The sequence below is a fragment of the Lichenostomus cassidix genome, chromosome 6, assembly GCF_008360975.1.
Source record: "Lichenostomus cassidix isolate B80296 chromosome 6, HeHo_3.0, whole genome shotgun sequence".
Lineage (NCBI taxonomy): Eukaryota > Metazoa > Chordata > Aves > Passeriformes > Meliphagidae > Lichenostomus > Lichenostomus cassidix.
The window spans coordinates 20,020,553-20,044,494 of NC_139487.1; the positions used below are offsets into that span (position 1 = coordinate 20,020,553).

Consider the following 23,942-nt stretch of genomic DNA (forward strand, 5'->3'; position numbering starts at 1 on the left):
GGGGTGATTTCCACTACAGTACCACAAAACTGCAGGCAGGTTCCTGTTTTAGGACCAGTACCTAATTGGTGAGAAAAATGCAGTGTCTAAGAGAACTGGTGTTACAGCCATTTATATCAGTAATTCTTTTGGGTGTGTAGAAAAAACAGAGTAAGAGGGGAGTCAGGCACACACATACTCTGTGATTGCCCAGGTGGCTGTAGAGTTTGCTGGAGCTGAGTTCTCTGGAGCCCCAGGCTGATACCTGTTCATCACAAAAATTTTGGTGAATGCTTTCAAGTTACTTGAAGCAATTTTCATTTTACTGTTACTTACAGAGGCTCACAAGTGGATTATCCACAGGGTAGCTTATTCTTTTGTTGCTATTATGGCATAATTGGGTCTTTCAGAGGACTTTGGGTCAGTAAGAACACAATATCCACATCTGAGTTTGGGAAAACACTTCGGTTCTATGACATTGTGCATTTTCTGTCCAGAAGATGCTCTGAAAAGGAATGCTACTTGCTCCTCCTTTGTTTCTGGAGGATACAAGCTGGACTGAGAGTGAGGAACCAATTCACCTATGTTGATGATTTTTCTTCATATTAAAAATTGGAATGTAAGTGTAGTTTTGCATCTCTTAAGAGAGCACCTGTGCTGAATGTAACAAATTTTAGAGTATGCAAAGAACAGTCTTACATAAGAGGCTGTAACAGAGACACTTAATACCTTTTTCTATTTTTACTTTTGAAATTTTGCACACTTAGCTCCCACTAATCTGAACAGCTATTTTTGGATTATACGGCTTCATGGTGATCTTCACGGTGAGCTTCAGAAACTCAGTTTGGGTTTTTGTCTAACCTTTTACATGTCTACTATAAGCTTGAAATTACTATGCTAAGGTTTTCCAAACCTTTTATTTATTGAGAGGAAGGAAACAATGCTTTTCACATGCACCCAGGTTTTACAGTGCTTTCTTTAAATGTACTTGAACAATTCTTTTGCTTCTGTTGCTGTAACCAGAAACTCTCCGATTACTGATCATCCTTGGCAATTTCAGCTGCTGGCCATTTTCCTGTATCTCACCATTAAGCTTATATTGGGTATTTAAATGCATTCTATGACATGCTTATATTGAGGATCACTCCATTAAGAGTTCATGTATGTACCCACAGGGAATGGCACTGTTCTTTTCTGAGTTTAGGGTTTGTACCATCCCATGATGCTGTTGCTGGGGAGTAAAGAAACTAGGTTCTGGTGTTGAGCACATTGGTTAAGAACATTGCTGCTGAGACCTGTATGTGATTGCGTGGTGGGGAAAGCATTAAACAAAAGCTGACTAGCTGTTCTACCCTCCTAAGTCGGATTTACAGGATTTAAGCAAATCTGCTGGAATTCCTTGATCTTATTCCTGTACCTTATAGCTTGACTGTTATACCAGCTCTGGGTATGATTGCTGTTAACTACTCCTTTAGGCTTTCACTGAAGAGCTCTATGGAGGTAGCATTAATATTTCAGTTGGTCTGAATGGATAGTCATACTGCCAGTTCAGGAAAAATAGGCTGAATTCCAGAGAACCAGGAACATTTTAGAAGATGGCATTTCTTGTTCAGAAGGGCCAATACAGAATAATCTGGCAAAATCAAGACAGACTCTAGGGAATCATGGACTTACTGTAATAGAACTGTGCATATATCAGAGTGAGAAGGTGACTAGCGTTAAATAGTGGATTTAGATATTTACAGCTAATATTTTCCCATACAAGAAAGTTTGGTATGTTTTACCTTAGTTGTGGGTACATTACTGGTCTAATGTAGTTATATTGGTATAGTTCCCTTTTTGGTCTTCCTCTCCACCTTGGAGAGTAGTCTTGTAAAGCTTTTGAGAATCTGAGATCCACTTCTCTCAAGAAATGTCATTACATGTGCCAGAAAAATAGGGGAGTCTTGGTAGGAAGGAAGTAGTTCCAAAAGAGGACCTGCCACAGAGGAGACAACTGCAAAACCCACTGATACCCTTCCAGTTTGTCATTCTTCCAAAAAGTGAATATAGGCTTGGACTTCTATTGCTTTTGGTGTACTGGTCTGTGTTTCCTTTAAAACTACTTTATCTATGAAATCACTTTATTTAGGAAAACTTTGCCTTGAGAGGGAGGCATCTTGGAAGGTACTGTGGGAAAAATCCAGTGCAGGCTTCTGCTCCAGGTGTTAAACCGTATGTGTCAGGGGCCTAAACAGTGAGTGTCTCATGGGATGGAGTTCTGAAGAAGCATCAACAACCTCTATTAAGGAGCAAATTTCTCTGAATGCTAATAGAATTTCTGTTCTGGTTTCCAGTATATCCTTTCCTTGTGTTTTCACTGGAGTAAGTGGTTCTAAATTCTAGCACAGTCATGTATTTTTGTTTTGTTCCTTTGTGCTAGTGCTGCCTGAGAGTTACAGTGTGATGTAGCATCGAAGCTATTTCCATCCCCTGTTGCCCTGATTGTCTGCCTCCCTCACTACGAGGATATAGGAGATTTGCTCCTAATTAACTGAGTGTAATTCTTGGCCAAATCCACTCCAGAAACAGCTCCTTTCTACCACTTAGCGACTCCTGTAAAAGATCCAACACGCAGTGAAATTTCCTTGCCTTTGATGAGTGACTGAGGATGAGGCAACACAAAACTGTCACATGAAGTGAGTAATGGGCAAAAGCAAAGGAAGGAAAAAAGGAGGCTTTTTGTCAAGCCAGTAGATTTTTAGGTGCCTGTTCCTTGTTTTTATGCTGAAGGTGTATTTGGGAGTGCTGGTCAGCAGACTTGGCCAGAAGTGAGCTCATTTCTTAAGGTGACCTTCATGTTTCATGCTGCAGAACACCATGAGTTAATCCCTCCAAAATCAAAATATAAATATAGGAAATGCCCATTAGACTGAGCTGAGAAGCAGCAGAAGGAACATGTAAAAAAAATATTTCCAAGACTGAACAGTTTCAAGTGGACCGACTGCCTTCTTAGATTTAATAGTATTTAAAGCTTGTAGCCTCAAACCCGAATTCATACAAAGGAGCAGCAAGCTGAAAACACTAAAAACCCCCATGGGGTGGGATTGTTCAAAGTAATACAATAATGATTAACCTTCTGGAAAGCATCCTAGCCAATTGAGGGAAAATATAGCCCAAGGTCAAGGAGACACTTGATGACAAAGTTCTCTGGCTGCAATATCCATGATGGCAAGATCCAGGGCTGATAATTGGGAATGCACCCTGGAGAGGGCTGTGCCACCTGTGGGTTTTCTGGAGGAGATCTGGAAGCTGCTTCACATAAAGTTTTCTGGGTCCCTTTTACCTGGGTTCAAATGTGAGGAGAGCTGACCTCGGGAAGCTGCAAGCTGCTAATCGAGGAGGCAGCAGTGGGAGGGATAAAGTCCAGATTCCTTCCAAGAAGTCTAATCTCTGGCAAATGTGCGCGCACACGCCGTTGCCTTTCCAGTTGTTGCGGGGGGCTTTGCAGTAGGACACAGCCGCAGCTCCTTGCCGTGCTGCATCCTCTGTGCCTTGGAAGAGGAGGAAGAGGCAGCTGCGGGAAGCAGGCATTGCCGTAGAGAAGAGGAGCGGGCGGCTGGCCCCGCCGCTGGGCAGAAGGGGCGGGGAGGCGGAGGCTGGCACTGGGAGCAGCGCGTACCTGGAGCACGGGGGAGGCTGTGGAGAGGAGGGGACAGCGGGTGAGGGCTGCGCCCCACCGCCTGTGCTCGCCTCCACCCGTCTTCCAATGTGCTAGAGAAATTCGGGGGCACGTTCTGCTCCCTTATATATCTCCCCTCTTCTTCCCCTTTCTGAAGAGAAGAATCAAGGAGAAGATATGGGGAGAGGAAGGGGAAAGTGAAATTCTGAGATGCTGCTGGGAACTTTGATCCCTTCCTTCACATCCCTTTCCCTACAAATGGAAAAGGCATCCCGCTCCCTCCGGTGCGGAGCGGCTAGTGTGGGAAAGCAGAGCCTGGCAGCTGAACGAGAATGTGATGCTTGAAGAACCTTCTGCTCACTTTGTACATGAGGGATGGAAATATCCAAAATACTCGGGTTCCTGGTAGAGCTCTCAGGTCTGCTGTCCTGTCTCAGATGTGTGGAGGTAAGAAAAGGTTATTTTTCTATCTCCTTGTAAGAAGTCACATGGCTCTCTTAATATCCTCACTGTAAGTTGATCTTGTCATTGCTTGAATATGTTTTGTAGAGCGTTTAGACAGCTGTCATCTCTGGGAAGGACTGGGGGCTTGCGAAGAGATTTGTTTCATTGTGCATATGAAATTCAGAAAAAGAAAAGCAGGATGCACAAGGGCTTGCAGATGCTTTGGCTTGGGTTTCCAGTGTTTCTCAGGCACTGCAGTGACCCTGGCAGGAGAGATCCTTTGTTTCTGTTCTTTGCTGATTGTTTCTCTTGCTGTTGTGGACAGATGATTTATAGCTGCATGGACCTGGGGCAATGCCTGCGGCACAGGCTGTTTGCGCTGAATTTAATTGGTGGTGATAGTCAGAGTTAGGATATTTTGGAAGCTGTTACAGAAACTGGCAGCAGCTAACCTTTAATTAGAAGGGAAGCTTATTACTTGGACTAAAGTACTTTTGTTTATGGTCCAGCTCCAAGAAGAGTGGGTTCAGGCTCTCATACGTATATATATATGTATGTATGTATGTATATATGTATCTCCTATATATAAATATATAAAAGGATATATACATATATATAAATAATATATATATTTGACCCATCCCTCTGTCACTGGCAGGCTTACATGTGTCTGCAGGTGTCCACTAAAAGCTAGGGCATGAGTGACCTGGATTATAGTGCAACCACAAAAGTGCTGCTTAGCTCACTTTCTACTCTCTGTAAAGAGTTTTGAGATCCTCAGGTAAGTCCTTCAGCATGATTGGTCTACAAACCATTATGTGGGCTTGCAACAGCCTGTTACATGCAAATAGATGGATTTTTGGCTGGAAAGGGTTTATCTGTGCATCACTTTGTGCATATACACCTTATACCTGATCTGCTGCTTTTGAACCATGTCAGGAATTCATCTTCCACATGCAGTATCACCTTCCGACTTCTGGATGCTGGAGCTTGGCAATGGTTGTCAACACCTGCTGGACTGTATTCATAAGCTTGATTTAAAAATGATGTCTGACATGAGTAGGTGTTGCTCTTGTCAGGTTTCTGTGGGAATTATCTCTGCTTATTCCAGAAGTGGATTTGGTTTTATTCCAAATTTAACTTTTCCCCTGTTCCAGGGAGAGGTGAAGCTAAGAGAGGCAAAATTACTGTATTTTGAAGAAAACCACAACCATTACCAATCACTAGTATTCTTTAGCTGCACATCTCTGCTCTGTGAATTACAACTCTTTGTTCATATAAAAAGTATTTGAAATGTTCATTAAAAATATTTAGAAACTAATTAAACTACAAGGAGCTAGCAGAAGCATGTACAGTTTCTTCTTTTCACTCTGGGTCTGTGAAGGTCTTGCACTTGCATGCACACCATGTAGTGGTGTTGAGTGGAGATCCCAATCTCTCAGCCTGAAGTCAAGTTACAACCACAAAAAACACTGCTTATTAGAGGAAATGCAGTTTTGGGGCCAGACAGGATGCAAGAATTCTGACAACTTTGTTTCATAGGTTTTGGTTTTAGCTGTTTAACTCCATTTGGATAATAATACCATAAGCCATATATTTTCAAGTATTAAAAACAAAATCCTCAAAAAGCTTTGTTGGATTTTCTTCCTTGGATGTTTCCCACTTTATACATGGATGTTTATTACCATTTTAACAGGGATTCTGGGGGCATCATCCTGTCACTCACATAGATAAATCTCTGCTGCTGTGGCTGTAGATGACTTGCCCTAAAAATGGAGAAAGAATGAGAATGAATAATGGAAATTCATTATTTTTCTTACTGATAATAATGATTTCTTCTAGATTTTCTTTCCATAGGCATCTCACTCAAACTTCCAACTCTGTTGGAAAAAAAACAAGCAGAGCCCTGTAGTGTAGTGTTTAGATCAAGGGTAAATCTCTGCAGGTCAGTAATTATTCATTTTGCTGTTAGTGTGTTACATTAGTGGACAGAGCTATGGTTGTATTTGAAGAGGAGCAATAGGGAGACCAGGGAAGAGGCTGGTTACTAGGATGTGTTTGCCTAAAGCTGCAAAAAACTGAGCTGCTTTTAGGACATGCCCATGTTTATTTCATCGGATAATCATCTCTCTGCTTTTGCTCTGTTTCTTTTCCCAGGCTTTCCTGGGATCCAAGCCCAACCAAAACCATTTGCAGAGTGCAGGTAAGAACAAGAAGTTATTAATTCAGTCATTGGGCAGATTCTTTTCTGGCAGTGGTGATCTGAGACTATAGGCACAATGAAGCACTGCTACCTGGCTTTCTTCCTTTCTTTCCATCACTTGTTCAGTCTTTTCTCTTGCCCCAATGTCTCCTTCACCAACATGGCCAGATTACTTCTGCTCCTTCATGTTGAATGCTCTTTCAGTTCCCTGCTCCTCCCACATGTTCTTTTCCTTTAATCTCTTTCTCTGCCTTGGTCTTTTTTGCATGCTTACCTTTCCTCTGCTCTAGTAACTACTGAATTCTTATACACCCCCTCTGAGGTTCTCAGTTGATGCCAAGCATATGGTTTGTTTTCCAGATAACAACTTGCAACTGCTTCTCATTTTTGTACCTTGCATTTTTAACCTTCAGCTGTCACTTACCCGCTCTGGGCTTGGCTGTGGCTAGAAGGCAAATGACATGATGCAAAGTTTCTCTGTAACCTTGCTCTTTGGCCCACATGCAGAAGGGCTTTCTGAAAGTGTTGCCTTCTTTTTGTTTACTTAGTGAATAGAGCTGTAAATGTTGTCCCTTTCTCAGTCTACTCTTTCCATGTCATGGACTCTAAAAAGCCCACAGAACCTGTTTTGTTTTGTTGGGTTTTTTTTCCCCCCATTTTGTTATTTCAGGGTCATGAATGGAGAGTTTTCTTCTTTTGTTAAGGATCATAATAAATTAATTATTGGGTATTTTTACGCTGGATTTTTCACATGGGCACTGAAACTTTGGCACCTGCACTTCCCCCAGAATAAATTCTCTTTCGCTTCCTATACATTGGCCAAGTTCAGATAAACCAGGTTATCTGCTGATGTGTATAGGGAACATCCACACAATGACACACAGTGTCATTTCCCACCTTCCTGCTTTGTACAGTGCTGCTCCAAAGTGAGTACATGTACTGCACGTACAGTAATGGGAACCTGTTCAAATTGTCATGTTTGGGCCCAAAGTTAGCACTTTTCAAATGACTGTCTGGGCAATTGATTGCTTCAGATCAATTTCTATATTTTAGATAGTGAGTGTTATGAACATTCTTTGAGCAGCACCTTGAAGAGTGATAGAGTTGAAATCAAGCAAGTAGCAGTTGAGACTGCAGACACAGGGGATGTTTCACATAACCAGGTGATGTCTCCCATGTTGTCTGAGCTCCAGTGTGTGACGTGTGATGCTTACACTCCCTTCCTGTGCCCAGCGCCCAGCGTGTGTGCTGTGGGACCTCTTGGCTATTACAATGGCTCGCTGGCCGTCACCGAGGCCGGGGCAGAGTGTCTCAACTGGGCAGAGTTCCCCGATTACGTTCAGCAGTATCCAGACCGTGGCCTGGGGGATCACAACTACTGCAGGAACCCAGACGGGGGAATGACACCCTGGTGCTTCTACCGCCTTGTGTCGGGGGCCATCGGCTGGGCCAACTGTGACTGTAACCAAGGTAAGGGCTGTGCTGCCTCAGGGCTCAGGCCAGAAATGGGTGCTGCACAGACTTGCAAGTGGCAGGTGGAGCACCCTGTGAAAGAAGCACAGTACAAGAGCTATTCTGAATTGTTGAAATAATTAGTATTAGACGCTAGCCTGTGTGGGAGAAGAACGTCTGTATAGAGTAGGGGGTGGATTTAAGCTGCTGTAGCTGCAATGCCTTGTATAGATGTTTTATTCTCATACAAGGAGACTTCTTTTTTTTCTACTGCTAACTTATGCCACTTTGAAAACAGTTTTAGTTTTGTGGAAAACAACCCACCTCTGCTCATTTAGGGTCCATATCAGAGCATTCCTCATGTAAGTGTAGCAGTTCAAATATAACAAGGAAAAAATATTCTGTGGTAAGGCAGGTCATAGGCTGGTGTTACACTTCCTCAGTGCTGGCACAAGGATTGCTGCTTACTTTGAGGCAAGCAAGGAACTGAGCTCTCTCAGTCCACTGGCTGCTATGCAGCATTCTTGGAGATGTTCTGCATACTGACCTTCCTTGCTTTTCCCACATTTTGCACAACAGTTAAAGCACCAGTTTAATAAATTAGTTGACAGTCTTTTCCCTTGCCAGTGGATGTGCTTTCAAAGATGGCTTCATTAAAGAGAAGCATGTAAGTGTAGCAGTGCTGTGCACCTCCACTCAGGTACTACAGACAGGTGTGTCCTTCTTGGACATAACTGTATGTAACTGAGCAAGGAGACAAGCTTTCTAAAGAGTGGTAGATCTTTTTGGTGGGGTGGGAATTGAAAGGGCATTTACACTGGCACTTGCTTTTCTTAGAGATATTAAAGATTCACCTGCTGTTACTGAACATCTCACTGTAGCAATAGACTCATGCAGGTGAAGTGGTTGATGGAAATAGATCAGTGGAGTGTCAGAAGTAATTAGATAGCCTGCCATTTTGATACACCCTTTCAAGATAGCATGTAAAATTATCCCCATTCCATAGAAGGAGAATTCAGGAGCTGTGGCAGAAGCCAAATTTCCTGCTGGTAATGAAAAGAGCATAACACCAGCCATCCTCCCAAGCAGCCATTGCTGGAACTGGGAAGGTGCCACATCCCACACTCCTTCATGCACATCACTTTAGTGCCAGCACAGGCAAAATAGGGATGAAGGAAACCAAGTGCAGTTCAGCTCAGCTACATGCAAGTCCAAGACTTGCTTGTCTAAAACTTCCATCAGCAGATAGCAGCTGGTTTGTGTTTGTTTTTTTTCTCTTTTGGAAGGTGCTGTGCGTTTGGCTGAAGACAGTAGTGTGGAGCTGTACTTCAACGGACTCTGGGGTACCATCTGTGCTGACCACTGGACTGACTGGGATGCCAGTGTTGTCTGCAGGCAGCTAGGTCTCAGGTGAGAACCTCAGTCTGGTTGTGAGAGTTACATGCTTGTGTAGCTTTTGAAAGAGCAGTCTCTGTGGTTATACAGTCCTACTGCACAGTGTGTTGGCTGGGGGAAAGGAGTTTGTTTTGTGGGCTAATTTCATACTTACCAGGATCCTTTTGCACTGTTTTATTTCTGTGGCTAAACCTAACCCAATCAGCATTTGCAAGATTTTTTTAAAACACTAGTTTCTGTTTCATGCTGCAGACTGTGAAAAGTGAGCTGTGAGATCACATTCCCTTTTTATGATCACCAGCTGGAGTTACTGTAGTCATCTAACAGAAATTTTAGGAGTATGAATCCTCTTTGAGTATCTGGGATTTGGATATTCAAACTTCCAAATAGCAAGGAGATAAGGTCCACAGAGATAGGTCAGATAGTTTGGTGTTTAAGTTTGTTGATGGATTTGTTCATTGCTCTCAAATGAGGGGGGCATTTCTGACTAGACCAACTCCTTTGCAGTAGATAGGCACATAAAAGGGCTAGGAAGTGCTTTGTGCTTGCTTGTGCTTTCCCATTAGACTGTAAATGGTCACCTCTTTATGCACTTCCAATCAACTGGGCACACTGGGATGTGAAATGTCACAACTGGACTTGAGCGTCACAACAACTGAGGGAACTTGTAAGTCAAGCTGTGCTGTGGCATTTCATCCCTCTGTTGCATGCTCTGTACCAGTGAGATCGGCACAGCTGGGAAGAAGAGTCATCCTGGGCCATGGCCTGTTCCTCTGCACCTGCAGTCAGCAAACTGCCATGGAGATGAGGAAGCTCTGCTGCAGTGTGGCTATCAGGAGGCTATGTCAGGAGCTTGTAACCAGGGGAGTGCCATAGTAACTTGTGTTCCTCCAGAAGGTAAATCTCCCGGGAAAGTTTGCTCCCTGTGTCTGCCATCACTGTTGCTGATAAGGTATAAAATGTGAAGCTGTGGAGAGAAAATAAGTGGAAAATGTTCTTCTTTCACCTGCTATGCAAGTGATTTTCTTCCTTCCAGTGAAAAATTGTCTATCCCTTCACAATCCCAAATATTCATAATGGGTCTACATCTCAATCACCAAAAGATGGCTGTTGCTTATGACCACATACCCTCTTTATCAAGCCAAGTTTTTGTCTGCAGGCAGCAAACTCCTGGTCACCACAGCAGCCAATTAAAAAGCCATCTCTGGACCAGCAGTACCCCACTCCGCGGGCTAAAATCACAGGTGCTTATGGGGGGTCTAGAGGGGAGGAGGTACTAAGAGAGCATTCTAAGAGCTCCTCTGGCTAGCGAATGGTTCTACTCCCTGAACTGCTGGATGTGCTGTGTCTCTGTCTTGTTCTGTTGTGCTCTCTTTCCCTTTCTTGAAGCACAGGCGTAGGTGCCCCACTGCGTATAGTTGGGGGAAAGGAGAGCTTTGAAGGGAGAGTGGAGGTTTACCATGATGGCAAGTGGGGAACCATCTGTGACGACCAGTGGGATGACCGGGATGCTGAAGTAGTCTGTAGACAACTGGGACTCAGGTAATTTCTCTGTAATAGAAGTAGGCAGAATGAAGAACATGAGAGCATGTCCCTTCACTACATTACCAGCCCTTCCTATAGGAGATATACAGAAATCCTGGGAAACAATTCTGGACTGATCGTCCTATGAAGGGATTTTGTACTCCATTCCTGTCAATTTTATGGGTTTGTGCTGTGTAAAAAAATTGGTACATCCCCATCTGAGGATTGCTTGTGTTCACCCCAGTTCATTGATTAATGCAAATCTTGTTGGCCTCAGTGATAACTTGTCATGGTGATTCCCATATGTGAACTGTGGTTGCTTACTTAGTTAAGTTTAAACACCTCCAGTTTCACTGGCTGCCCTTATCCTCTTCAGACAGGAAAGAAAGAGAGGGCACCTCATTCTCCTGTGTGCCATGCAGCACTTAACATGGGAGCTGTTGTATACTGAGCATTCTTGAAAATTACATCAGTACAAGATTATTTAAAATAGATTATTCTAGTATGAGATCTCTCAGTCTTTGGGTGTTTTGCCTGTTACGAGATGGTAACTGAGATTGATGTTACGTCATTGTCTGCAGAAGTCTCCATGTGTCTGAACTGTTCACGTTGCAGGCACATTTTTGTTCTTTGTTGGAAGGGCTCATTACAAACTTTCCAATAACATATTTCAGTTAACAGTTGACAACTCCACTGTGTCAAAAATATAGATGATCTATGGGAGGAGAGTGACCCAGCATAGGAGAGCCCCTGTGCAAGGCAGAATCTGAGGACACAAGACTGTGGCCTTCCTTACTGAGTGTACATGTCTCTAATGTTTACAGTGGGACCCCAAAAGCCTTGTCATGGGCTCACTATGGGCAGGGATCTGGCCCAATCCTGCTGGATGAAGTGCAGTGCTCAGGGAATGAACTCTCCCTTGATCAGTGCAAGAAGAGTGACTGGGGACAGCAAAACTGTGACCACATTGAAGATGCTGGGGTCTCCTGTGACCCCTTCACAGGTACAGATGTACAGCTCTGCCAGTCAGATGCGGTCGGTCTTGCCCCACATTACTTGGCTTGCTCAGCAGGTAACCCCCTGGTTCAGGATCCTGCACAGTTTCTGTGTATGGCTCCCTCAAGGGCTGCCAGATGTGGAGGCAGAGAGCAAGGAGCATATGGGAATGGATCAGAGGCAGACTTGGTGGTGTTCCCATAGTTTTGCTCAGGTGGTGTGGAAAGGCTGAAGTGAATCCTTCCCTGACAGATGGGCATGTTTGGGAGCAATGAACATTTGATTTTTGAGTACCCACAGACATCTCTTTCGTTTCTTTCACTTATGGGTGGTACAGAGACCTAGCAATGGTGCACAGGCAGTTCCTTCTCTCCCCTGCTGAGAGCTGTCCTTTCCTTCTCCCACCCCTTGCAGAGGGCACTGTCCGGCTGGCTGGCGGCCGCAGCCCCAGTGAAGGCAGGGTGGAAGTTTATTACAATGGAGACTGGGGCACAGTGTGCGATGATGGCTGGACAGACCTCGGTGCCCAGGTGGTCTGCAGGCAGCTGGGCTTCAGGTAGGACTCAGAGTGTGTGTAGTGTCTGTGCTTCCTAATTTCAAGGATTTGATTCCATCACCCTTCACTAGGATAGGCTGGACCTTAATCCTTCAATGCTGTCTTTGTTAGAAGGCTTATTACCATTATACAACTTATTAAGGAAAGATTAATAGGTATCCACATCCTTTCCAAGGGGCAAAAATAAATCTTTATTATCTCTTACCTCAGCCTGTTTTGAAAGCAGATAACAGGCTTAATACTGTCCTTAAGAACCCTTTAGCAAAGTCAGAAAGTTCTCTTTAACGCTCCTTAAATTTGCAGGTGTCACCTCTGCTGTGTCAGTAAAAGGATTTCACCTATCTGCTCTATCAGCTATATGTATCACCTGCTTCAGTAGTTGAACAAAGAGCATCAGGGCAAAAAAGGAGTAGTAATAGGGATTTTCAGCCCGTTGCTGAGCTGTCATCCCTTCAGGTAGGAGTTTGGGAAAGATTTAAAATCAGGATACTATAGTCTTTGAGCTAGTAAAATGGGATTTTGTGGATTTTTTTTTAAATGATTAGGCTCTCCATCTAAAATTTCAACTTTATAGACCAAAAAATGACTAAACTAAATATTTCTCTTTGAGTTCAGCTACATACTGTGTTTGTCATCTCTTTTAGTGCCTAAAAGTTTGCAGCGTTTTTGCATTTCAATTCCAGGTAGCTGTTTCCTGTAAAAAGATGTAGAATTACTTAAATGTTGACATTTTTGATGCCTTCTCTGCCAGCCCCTCCCCAAATTGATGTACCTTGTGCTGTATCTTCAAAGCAGCCTCTGCTGGTCCTCTGTGCCTTTGACCAGATGCTAGAAAATGGACTGGTCTAAGCAGGTCTCCCTGAAAACTGAAGCTGGTGAGATGTGAAGGTGCTTGGTTGCCATCCTGTGTGTCCACTGACTGGTTTAGGTCAGGAGGCCACCAGTACCATAGTTAAGCAGGGGAGTCTCTCTTTGGATGAGCTTGGGTCCCACTGTAGCATTTAGAGTTTTAATGTATTTTCTGTTTCCTTCCTCTAGTGGTCCTGCTGCCGTGGCCTCTGAAGGGGACTATGCTGCTGGCCAAGGCTTCATCTTATTGGATGATGTCGCATGTGTGGGGACAGAGCTGTCCCTCCTGGACTGTCCCCACAGCAACTGGGGGCAGCATGACTGCTCCCATGCTGAGGATGTGGGAGTCCGCTGTTCCCCAGAAAGCAACACAGTCATGGATGGCAGCCTGGGTAACTCACCTTGCTCTTGCCCTGAACAATGGGGCAGTTTCACCTTCTGGTCTGTTCCCTTGGAAGCTCTGGCAGATGTGGGCATTTTCCCTGTGCTGTTTCAACAAGGGGTCTGCTTTTTGAGGAGGAACAAGCCCTGGCTGAACTGGGGCAGAGGCACAAATCTGTGACTCCACCAGACCTACAACCAGACTAGCAGATAAATGGAAACTGGAGAGAATTGTATTGGGAGTCTCTGAAACAAACCTGAGGGGCTGAGGGAGAGTGGCTGCCTTTGTGTGCCACTGCTCAAGGGATCCCTTTAACTAAACCTTTTAGGAAACTGGTGTGGTTACATTAGTGTCATACCTTGCCAATACAAGAGGACTTCAGATGCAAGGGGTTGTTGTTTGCACTCCCTTGCTTGGATGGCACACTTTTAATTAAAATTGTGAAAGTATTTCAAGTTAGCATAATTTCCTCATTTGTGTAATACCTGATACTCTTCTCTTTCCTTACTACAGGAGACTTTCCAGTGTGTCAGACATTTGTTATTTAAATAGTTGGCATCCAACATTTTTGTTTTTCCTGGATGTAGAACTCTTCTCTTGCTTAGAATAATGTAACAGTTTTATAATTCAATGGATTTCTTTCCCAGGCATGTTTAAGCTTGCCTAACTCGTGGCTCAGGCGTTAATAACTTTCTTTCTGTTCTTGTTCTCCTCTTTACTCAGCTTTCAGAGTATGATTCACTGATGATTTCCAGTATGTATTAAATAAATTAATATGTATGTAGTCTTCTGATTCAGCACAGAGGTAAAATGTCTTCATGTAGACACACTTTTTTTTCCCCCCCTTTTTTTCCCCTTTTTGTTTTAAGCTTACTGATGGCTGGGATTCATCCTTTTCTATAGAAGCCAAGTTTTGGACACCTGACCCCTCTGGTGTTTTTGCTTGCAGCAGCCCATGTGTTTTCTCCTTCAGGGCCTCCTGTGCGGCTGGTGGATGGAGAAAGCACCAAGGAGGGCAGGGTGGAGGTGCTGCTGAATGGGCAGTGGGGCAGTGTCTGTGATGATGACTGGACAGACAGAGATGCCACAGTGGTTTGCAGGCAACTGGGGTTCAGGTAAGGCTGTGGTATGGCCATCTTACAGGTAGAAACAGTTCTCAGGGGGGAGCACTTCTGGACTTGTTTCTAGGGCCTTAGTTTCTTATTTTTGGCACACCCACCTATGCTTGAGGGAGTAGGTTGCTCTTCTCACTGTACTACTGTCTGTGTGTGGAGTGACATATGAATATGATTCATCTTAAAATGCACTGGTGCTTCAGGCTCACTTGCCTCCTGCTCACTACAGATTAGCCACCTTCTCTCTAATTGCAGTGGTACAGCAAAAGCCAGGGCAATGGCTTATTTTGGCGAAGGCCAAGGGCCCATACATCTGGAAAATGTAGAATGCAGTGGCATGGAGCACACCCTGGGGCAATGTGCCAGGTCTGAGACCAGGATTCACAGCTGCTGGCACAGTGAGGATGCTGGTGTGATCTGTGACTATGTGGAAGAGAAGATCCAAGATATCAGGAGAACAGGTGACATGCCCATTTCTTCTATGCAGGAATCTGAAGCTCTGGTTGTAGGATCTCTGCATGCTTTTGTGGTTTTTCCCTGTCATTCTTGTATTTGGCAGAAACTTCACCTACAAAATAAGCATGTCCTGTCCTGCATCTCCCACCTTTTTCTTGTTTTCATTGTATCTTCTTAGGAGCACAGTGTTCCAGATGAGTCTGGAGACCTCCACCCATGTCAGGTCTTAGAGCCTGCAGAACTTCCCCACAGCCAAGTCAACATACTCTTCCTTAGAACAGCAACCATGAGCAAGCTCTGGGGTTTAGACTACTGAGGAAGTATAGGTATAGGTCTCATTCCTGGCATTAGACTATAGAGACTGCAGGTAAGCACCTCCAGTGAAGTTAAGGAAACCTATGGGATCAAATCTGCTATGAATTTCTTGTGCAGAACACAGTGCAGTCAATTCCCTTGAGGATTAATGCCGTCAGGGAAGGTGAATGGTATTTGGCTCTGTGACAGCAATGCTGATATTCACAGTGAAGGTGCCTACCCAACTGCTCTAACTTTGCTGTGCAGGTCTCAAGTCTGGTGTGTGTGGGGTGCGCCTGCTTCACCGTCGCAAGAAAAGGATCATAGGTGGAAACAAGTCTCTGAGGTACTACCCTGTAATTGCTGAGAGGGCCAGACTGGTTCCAGCTTTCCACTGGGCTCTGGAAATAGTTTGGCAGATGCTGACTACTACATTAACACATTTTCACTGCTGATTTTTGAACTTGGTTTGAACCAGTGTGCTATCTAGGGAAGAATGCAAGCCAGCTGAGCCCAGATGGGACAGAGTGGGAAAAGAGTGAAATGGCTCCCATATGTGTGACACCTCTTATTCCTCTGTTTCTTCTTCAGAGGCAGTTGGCCGTGGCAGGCCTCACTGCGGCTGAAGGGTTTTCGTCGAGATACTCGTCTGCTGTGCGGAGCAACACTAATCAGTAACTGCTGGGTGGTGACTGCAGCCCACTGCTTCAAAAGGTGTGTTTGGGAGTGGGGAGCCCCAAGGGATACTCAGTGATGAACAAGATAACCTCATACAAGTTTATACTCCCAGCCCAGTGGAACCACAGGAACAAAGTTTCTAAACCACGTTTCAGGTTATGATGTGTGTGATCTTGAAGTGCTTATGGGGATGACTCAATATAGACTTGCTTTTACCTTCACTGCTTACACCTGGCCTCTTAACTTTGAGGCTTTACATCTTAAAGGGAACCAGCATTTTGCCGCTCTTAAGTGCTTTATGAAACTGTGAACAGGTCCGTTCACAAGCCTGTTGTGACTATATTAACCATTTTTATAGGAAAAAAGTCCTGTGCACGGTAGATAGTGATTTGGGACACCAAATCTGCAACAGCTGGCATGGTCATATCTGCTAAGGTCCTGCAGCTGGCACTGTTTTATCACTGTGGTGTGAGGAGGCGGTTCAGTCTCATAGCAACTGAGATTTGTGTGAGTCTGCTTCCCTCTCAGTCGGAGCATTGAGATCTTGAGTCTGTTTTTCTCCAGGTTTGGGGTTGATGTGCGGCGCTACCTCCTGCGGGTGGGCGATTACCACACAGGCGTGAAGGATGAGTTTGAGAGGGAGCTGCCCGTGGAGCGCATTGTCCTCCACAGGAACTACTGGGCTGGCAGCAATGACAATGACATAGCCCTGGTCCGGGTGCGGGGCAGAGAAGGGCACTGTCTCTCCTTCAATCACCACGTTCTGCCCGTCTGCCTGCCCGACAGGAGAGAGAGGTCTGACATCAACAGGCAAGCCTGCATCATCTCCGGCTGGGGAGACACAGGTGAGTGGTGGGGCTTTGAGATGCAAGAGAGGAGATGAAGTCTGGCTTCGGAAGCCTACATGGGCCATTAATTTATGTCAGCTCAAGGCTATATTCTCACTGCTCCCATTGTCTGTGCCAGCACATGGTGCTAAGGAATGGGGAGATGAAGTGGGTTTTGTGCTATTGTGTTTTCTTCTGATTTTGAGGCTTACTGAGTCTGTTCAATATTGGTGAAAGCTTTGGTTTCCATAGCATCCCTCTGAAGCTGTGGGAGAGACCAATGCTAGCATCTGGCCACAGTCCTCTCTTTCTTCACATTTCTACACATATGTTTGCCCACAGCAGACCCCTTAGGAAGCAGCCTGTGCAGAGCCACTGCATGAAGCCCATGGGAGGCCCCCATGTTTCCATGACCTCCTGCCTTCTCCATGATACTGTCATAGTGAAGTGAGGGCTTAGAGGTGGAAGGAGCCCTCTGAGAGAGCAATCTCTCTCAGACTACCTTGCTCAATCTCCCTGTGTATTTCTGCAAGGACAGATGGGCTCTGAGTCTGGTTTCTGCCCTGGGTTCAAGACAGCCTGGACCTGTCCTCTTTGAGCACGTTGCTGTGAAGCTTCCTAGGTAAAAGGGAGCAGAGAGGCCTTTCTGGGGCTGCTGTGACTGGAGAAAAGCCATATGTTTAGAAAGACTTCCTGCCAAAAGCCCCAGGAACTCGTCTGTTGGTTTTGGACTTGCCCGTCCTTCTCAGCTGTTTCCCTAGCTATTATCCCAGCTGTTTAACTGCAAGTATAATTTGCCTTTGGAGTCAGTTGTGCCAGTTGCATGTGTCACTGAAGGATGTTTGGGGTGGATCAAGGAGCAACTTAGCCATGTAACTGCCTTAAGCTGTACTGGAGCTTAGTGGCTAGAATCCTTCCCACGCACCAAACCCAGCTTTCTCAATGAGGAGCAGTTACCTACTACCCTGTGAACTTACATAAACCTTGGGCATAGAAAGGTCATACTCTAATATAGCACATTAGCCTTATGTTCTGAACAGCCCTGGGGTAATAAAGAGATTTGATCAAATAGACACAAGTCTGGCCAAAGATGAAGTGAACTCCCCTTGAATAATATGAGTGCCTTTGAAACATCTTCCAAGCTTCTCTGAGGAATGAACACTTAAAAAGATACTACTGCATTTATTGTCTTGAGAAAACACTGTCCTTGTTTTTACTGAGGAGGAAATGGAGGTTTGCAGAGGTGAGATAAATTGAACAAGGTTCAAGTTACTTGTTGACAAAACCAGGAGTAAGACTCATCCTTTGATCTAACCCTTCTCTACAACCCTCTTCCCCATTTCTTTGATCTCACAGCACTTTTTTTGTGGTCTGGCTTGGCATCACTGTTTTCTGAAGTTCTCGTGGTTCAGGGATGCTGAGCTCAGCCTATTTCTGTGCTGCAGACTTGACAAGAGACATATAAATGTCTGTTTTTGTACGGAGCACTGTTGCACCTGGTTGCTACTTTCGTCTGTACATGAATCAGTCTGGCTGGTCTGTTTTATTCCAGGGAAGTCCTATTCAAGAACCCTGCTGCAGGGGGTGGTGCCTCTTCTCCCACGGGAAGACTGTGAGGCCCGTTATGGGCGGAAGTTCACCAACCGCATGATTTGTGCTGGGAACCTTTCTGAAGATAAACGGGTGGACAGCTGTCAGGGGGACAGTGGAGGGCCACTCATGTGTCAGAGATCAAATGGACGCTGGATCATTTTGGGCATCACTTCCTGGGGGTATGGCTGTGGTCGGAAGGATTCTCCTGGTGTGTACACAAAGGTCAGCAAATTTGTACCCTGGATCAAGAAAGTGACCAAGTTAAAATGAAAATGACTGAGCTCTAGGAATTTCAGCATGTCGTCCTTTTGCCCTGCAGCAGCAGAAGGCTGTGGCTTCTGGCCTGTGACTGATGGAGATTTATTTTGTCATTGGACACTGGCAAAAGACTTTAATGTAGAACTGGAAGGAAAACAGTTATGACTGGTTCTTTCAAGTCTTTGGTTTCACTTCAGTCTGTAATGCGTAAGCAGAGAAAGCAGGTACATGGTGGTAACAATGACAAGTACACATTGCTCTAAATATCTGAATCCTGTAATGCAATCACAGTTATTCCTTTGCCCTGGCACACAGAAATGGTAGAAGTAGAGGGATACCTACTGCTGCAAATCTATTCCTGGTTGTCTGTTTGGACAGTTGAAACATGCTGCAAGGAGAGGTGAGATGCTTGGAAGATGGCACCAGGTGCTGGCATAGTGGAAATCTTCAGATATTTTTTCATAAGAGCTCTCTTCAATTCCAGGAATCAGAAGATTTGACCTGAGTTGAGGAACAGGCCAACAGTTGGGGTTTTTTCCTTCCCTATTATGTCTCTAGGGGGAACCTTTTCTCTTCTGAATAGTAGGTCTGCTTTCATATGATCCCTTTCAAGTGTCTGCCCAGGCTAAGAGATGCTTGTCCTTCCTGCTGTAATCCTCTGTTACACATTTTGAGCTGCCAGATGCTATGGTTTTATTGCTGCTTTTTTGCTATAGTAGTTTGTGTGTGTGGTTGGGCTTTTTTTGGTTTCCTTAGAGTAGCATCTTCTAGAATCAGTTGCTGGTGTGAGAGGCAATAGCTTTCTTGCTCTCATGATTACTATTAAGAACTTAAAACTGTGACCTCAAGTGGCTGAATAGACATGTTAGTTTTCTTTAAATCCAAATGTAATGTTAATCTCAAACATTCGGGTGTTGAATCATGATTTAACAGCACCGTGGGGACTTCCTACTGGTCCTTTATTCGCCATAGTTATTAGCTGCCCTTTGTTTGTGCTGCTAGTCTTTAATGCCTCTGTGTTCACAGTTTTCCCATGAAACATGGAATTACTCCTGGGGTATAAATACACCTCAAGCAAATTACTCACTCCTTGTGAAAAACAGTAAGTGCGCTGCAAAGCAGCTTCCTGCTTTCGAGAAGTGTGTCCTGTTCTTGAAACCTCTGGGCTATGCTTCCTTTTTTCTCTTTTTTGCACTGTTTCTCTTTTCATTCCTCTCAGTGGGAATAAACTGGCTTAACTTGAGGGTATGCAAGCACTGTCATCAAGCTGTAGTTCTCAGACTGAACAGATATAATGCTGAGAGAAAGCAGGGGCTATTGAATACTACAATTTCTTCCTTCTGTCTCATCCAGACAAATGAACAGAGTTCCCTCTTATGCCTTAAGCACTTTTAAAAGTTAGTTTATTATTCTTGAGTAGGTAAAAAAATATAAAAGTAGACAGAAGGGCTAAGTGCCTTAACCGTTGTGCAGTGCGCAGTGTCTGCACTGTGTACAGATAAGGCAGAGAGAAGACAGATCTGTGCAGGAGAAGGAACAAAAAGCTTTGCTCTATAACCAAGGGCTCGAATGTGGAGTAATAAAACAGGATAGGACACGTGGAACTTGTGCCAGTTGTGCATGTTTTGAGTAGGCAGTATCTGGGTCAGGCACTGACCTGCTGTCTGGAAGGTCTGCACTCAGGGCATTGAGGTGTGCGGTATCTGGGTATTACTGATGCAAGAACAGAAGGCAGAGCACAGTCTGTGGATTAACAGTGTCATATTACAGGCAGGGCATGTGGTGACAGAGTCCTAGAAATCGCCTTGGATTCAAGAAGTAGTGATTGCCTAAAGCTTTAATTTGTCTTCTATAACATAGCTTAATGTAAAGGTGCTGACCTGACTAGATGGTTGATTTTTCTGTGTGAAGGCTAAATGAAACAGTTTCATTTACCCTTTCCAGATATTATAGGATAGTTAGCTACCAGTGTTGCAATGGACTATTTTAAAATCCTGCTTGGAAACTTTATTTTAACAAAGAGTTGTGGGAATCTTTAAAACTTGCAATGTCAGGACCCCTGCAAATTGGCCTTTGAGACAAACCTGATCCATGTGTGCCTCTTCTCGAGGTGCTGAATGTCTTCAGCACAGCTTTGTGCTGATAACGCTGTTTAAAATGCCAGACTTTGGCAGTGCTGTGCTTGGCTCCACGCTGGCTGTGTTGTCCTATGGCTGTGGGCAGAGTCTCTAAAATGCAAGCTGCAGACTGCTCCTTATCTCCCAGGAATTAAAATGCCAAGAGGACCAAGGGCAATTATGTCACAGACCTCTTGTCTTGTCGGGGACTAAATGCCAAATTCTACACTGGCAGGACCAGTACCTGTCTGGCAAACATGGAAGGATTTGGTTTTTACCTTCAGCCTCCCGAGCCAGCATGCTACAGCAGCTCAAATGGAGTTTCTGTGCCTTGGGAGCTGTCACATCTCTGGTTTAACCTGGTTTGATCTTTCAGTTTATACCCATAACCCCAACAGGCATAAAAACACCCAAAGGATGACACTGTTAGGTTATTTCCCTAAGCCTACTTAGTGGGTGGCCATTCAGGAGTTAGCATAAATTACCATGTAATATAAGTGACTTGCAGGCCTAGCGTTGTCTTCTGAAATTCCTATGTTCTAGTTCATAATATTTCTTTCTCCTAGATCTTGTCACTATAAAAGCTGTGAGAATCCTTGTCATTAACACCCTGAGAGTCTTGCATGAGCCAGGAGGAGGGAAGGAAGTATCCAATCTCCTTTGCCTGCTTTTATACTTTACTGGTACTGTAGGCAAGCTTGTCAATACTCTCTTACATTGACCTGGCTTGTTTCAGGATACAGCTATTGCTCATCAGTGTTTAATCTGGGACTGTGGCCCAAACCAAACTCATGTGTTTTGCCACTGAGGCTTACTGGAACCACCTGGTTGGATGAGCAGCATTCAGCCACCCTAGGACTGTATTTTGTAATGTTGGACAGCAGCAGATGCTTCAAAAGATAGTATGTGTGAGTAGTACTGAACAAGTTTTAACAATCTTTCCTTTTGGGGAATTTTGTTCTTGACCATTTTAAATTAATTATCATTAAAAATGCAAGTACAAGTACTTGGTCCTCTAGGTGTTGTACAAACACTGTGCACTATCCTTTTGTCATTTTTTTTTCCTAAAGTATAAGAGTTTATGTCCCTAAATTTTAAAAACTATTTAATATAACCAGCCTTCATCTTCCATATGTTTAATTTTTTTTTTTTTTAATCCAACTAAACTCTCAATCTCAGTATTTTCTGGCAATGAAAATCATTAACATTTTATTCTCCATTGCACATAATTTATTTTTATGGTTCCTGAACTAATTGCCTTTTGTTTTCATTGAGTACCATCTGTCCTTGTGTTTGCAGCCATAAGAGGAAATAAGGGGCCTGCCTTTATATTCTCTGTTATGCATTATTCTAGAGATAGTTCCTTTTCTAAGACTATGGCTTCTCCGTCTTTCTTCAACCTAAACTGTCTAGGTGTCTGATACCATGCTGATTATCTCTCTATGTCTTCTCTTTCTGACGGATCTTTAAACTTTGGTAGACAACTGAATGCAGTTTGCCAGGGAGGCTGTGTCACCTGCTGATTATTTGAGTACAATTTTCTATAGCAGGCAATGGTGTAAGTGATTTCAGTGCTGTGTATTTATGCTGGAACTAGTTTTAAAATTGCTAGTGTGATCTTAGTGGCAGCCTTGCTACAATGGGATGAAAACCCCCTGAGGTTAGTTCCTCCTGTGTCTCAGGCAGGTGCAGCAGTCCCACTGAGGTCATAGCAACTGCTGTAGGTCTGTCTGGGGAGCTCTGGGCAGGGAGCACCTGGAGAGCCATGTAGAACTTTGTCTGTGCTGACATACATGGAGGGCTGGGACAGTCCACCTTTGCAGCATTAGTTCACTGGATAAGGCCAAGGCATGGGCACTGTTTCCAGGAGCTGAGAGTTCAGTCAGTGTTGCTGGTGGCTGCACTGTGCCACATGGATGCCTTGAGAGGACTTTCCATAGCAAAGTGGCACATGATAGTTGTGTGAGAAAGGGAACATCATTATGACTGGCTGGGAGCATTGGCAGGAGTAGAAAGGTGGCTATGGTAAGGGTCTAAAGAGCAGCTCTTAGTGCTGCAGGTATCCCTCTTCGAGAGAATACCCCAGTGCTCCAAAGGCTACCCCAGTGCTCCAAAGGCTGCCCCAGTACTGGGGTCTTCCTGACCTGCAGTGCCTGCAGCGGTACTGTCTTGAACCTGTCCACACTTTGGCCAGCTGAAGCTGGATTAAAGATTTACCCCTTTCTTGTGGTTGAACACTGTTCTGATGATTTCTATGACTTATGTTCTATGCTATAATTATCAGGCAGCTGTTTATTAACCTGGACAGGATGTCAATTATCCTTGTAATCCCTGTAAAATTGTAGCAGAAAATAACAGATCAGTTTCTCAAAGGTATTAGTGGAGGCATTGGTGAGGAACCAGCAAAGTGGGTATTTGCTATCTCAGGAGTAACAGAGGCAGGTCTGCCTTTTGTCTGTCTTCCTTTCTTTCTGAAGCCAATATTCTGAAGTCTCTTCACCCCAAAAGAGTTGCAGTGATCCATCAACCACTTGACAGATTTTTATGTGTATATTTAGCAATCAGATGAAAGCTTTTGAGAGATGAACTACACTGTGGCATTTAACACTATCTTGAAAGACTCACTGAGAGTTTCTTGCAGGTAGAGGGAACAGAATCACCTCTGGCGGTAACAAATTGGGACTGCTTCTTGTAAAACAAGGTGCTGTCACCTGGACCAATGCACATTTTTACTTGTTTGGAAAAATACTTAATTTTCCGCATCAAAAACTCATTTGTGTAGTAGCCCGTTTAAGTCCTATTAAAATCCCTTTCTCCTAAGGGCCGAGTACTTCTGAAATCAGTCAAGTGCCAAAGCTGTCATGTCCCCTGGATCAACACCAATGGCTCACAAGGTATGCTAATAAATGGATTATACTGTGACTGTATGGGGCTCTGTCTCATTTTTAATAAAGGAATCTGTTCCAAGGGCAGATTTTAGGATTTTTTCACCACTGAGTTAATTAAATTTCTCTATTAATGTTCTTTTTAGAGAAGCTTCAACATGCTAAAGCATGTTGCAAAGTCAGCATCGTGTTAGCTACCATTACAATGAAAGGCAACAGTTTTTCAAATGCCACGTTTTTGGCCATTTGGAACAGGTAAGGGGCAGGTCAGCTCATTG

At 44.2% G+C, this 23,942-nt stretch overlaps 1 protein-coding gene across 1 annotated transcript; it reads left to right on the top strand.

Moving 5' to 3' along the window:
* Positions 1-10: 10 nt before the first annotated feature.
* Positions 11-23,701, top strand: LOC146435440 (neurotrypsin-like). Its single transcript, XM_085065540.1, has 15 exons — positions 11-4,087; positions 6,242-6,287; positions 7,521-7,757; positions 9,026-9,149; positions 9,856-10,031; positions 10,529-10,676; positions 11,483-11,661; positions 12,069-12,210; positions 13,249-13,451; positions 14,415-14,556; positions 14,812-15,017; positions 15,574-15,652; positions 15,898-16,020; positions 16,549-16,829; positions 18,364-23,701. Exons 1-15 carry the CDS (start codon positions 4,016-4,018, stop codon positions 18,672-18,674), a joined length of 2,469 nt encoding a protein of 822 aa, XP_084921666.1. The 5' UTR covers positions 11-4,015; the 3' UTR covers positions 18,675-23,701.
* Positions 23,702-23,942: the final 241 nt, after the last annotated feature.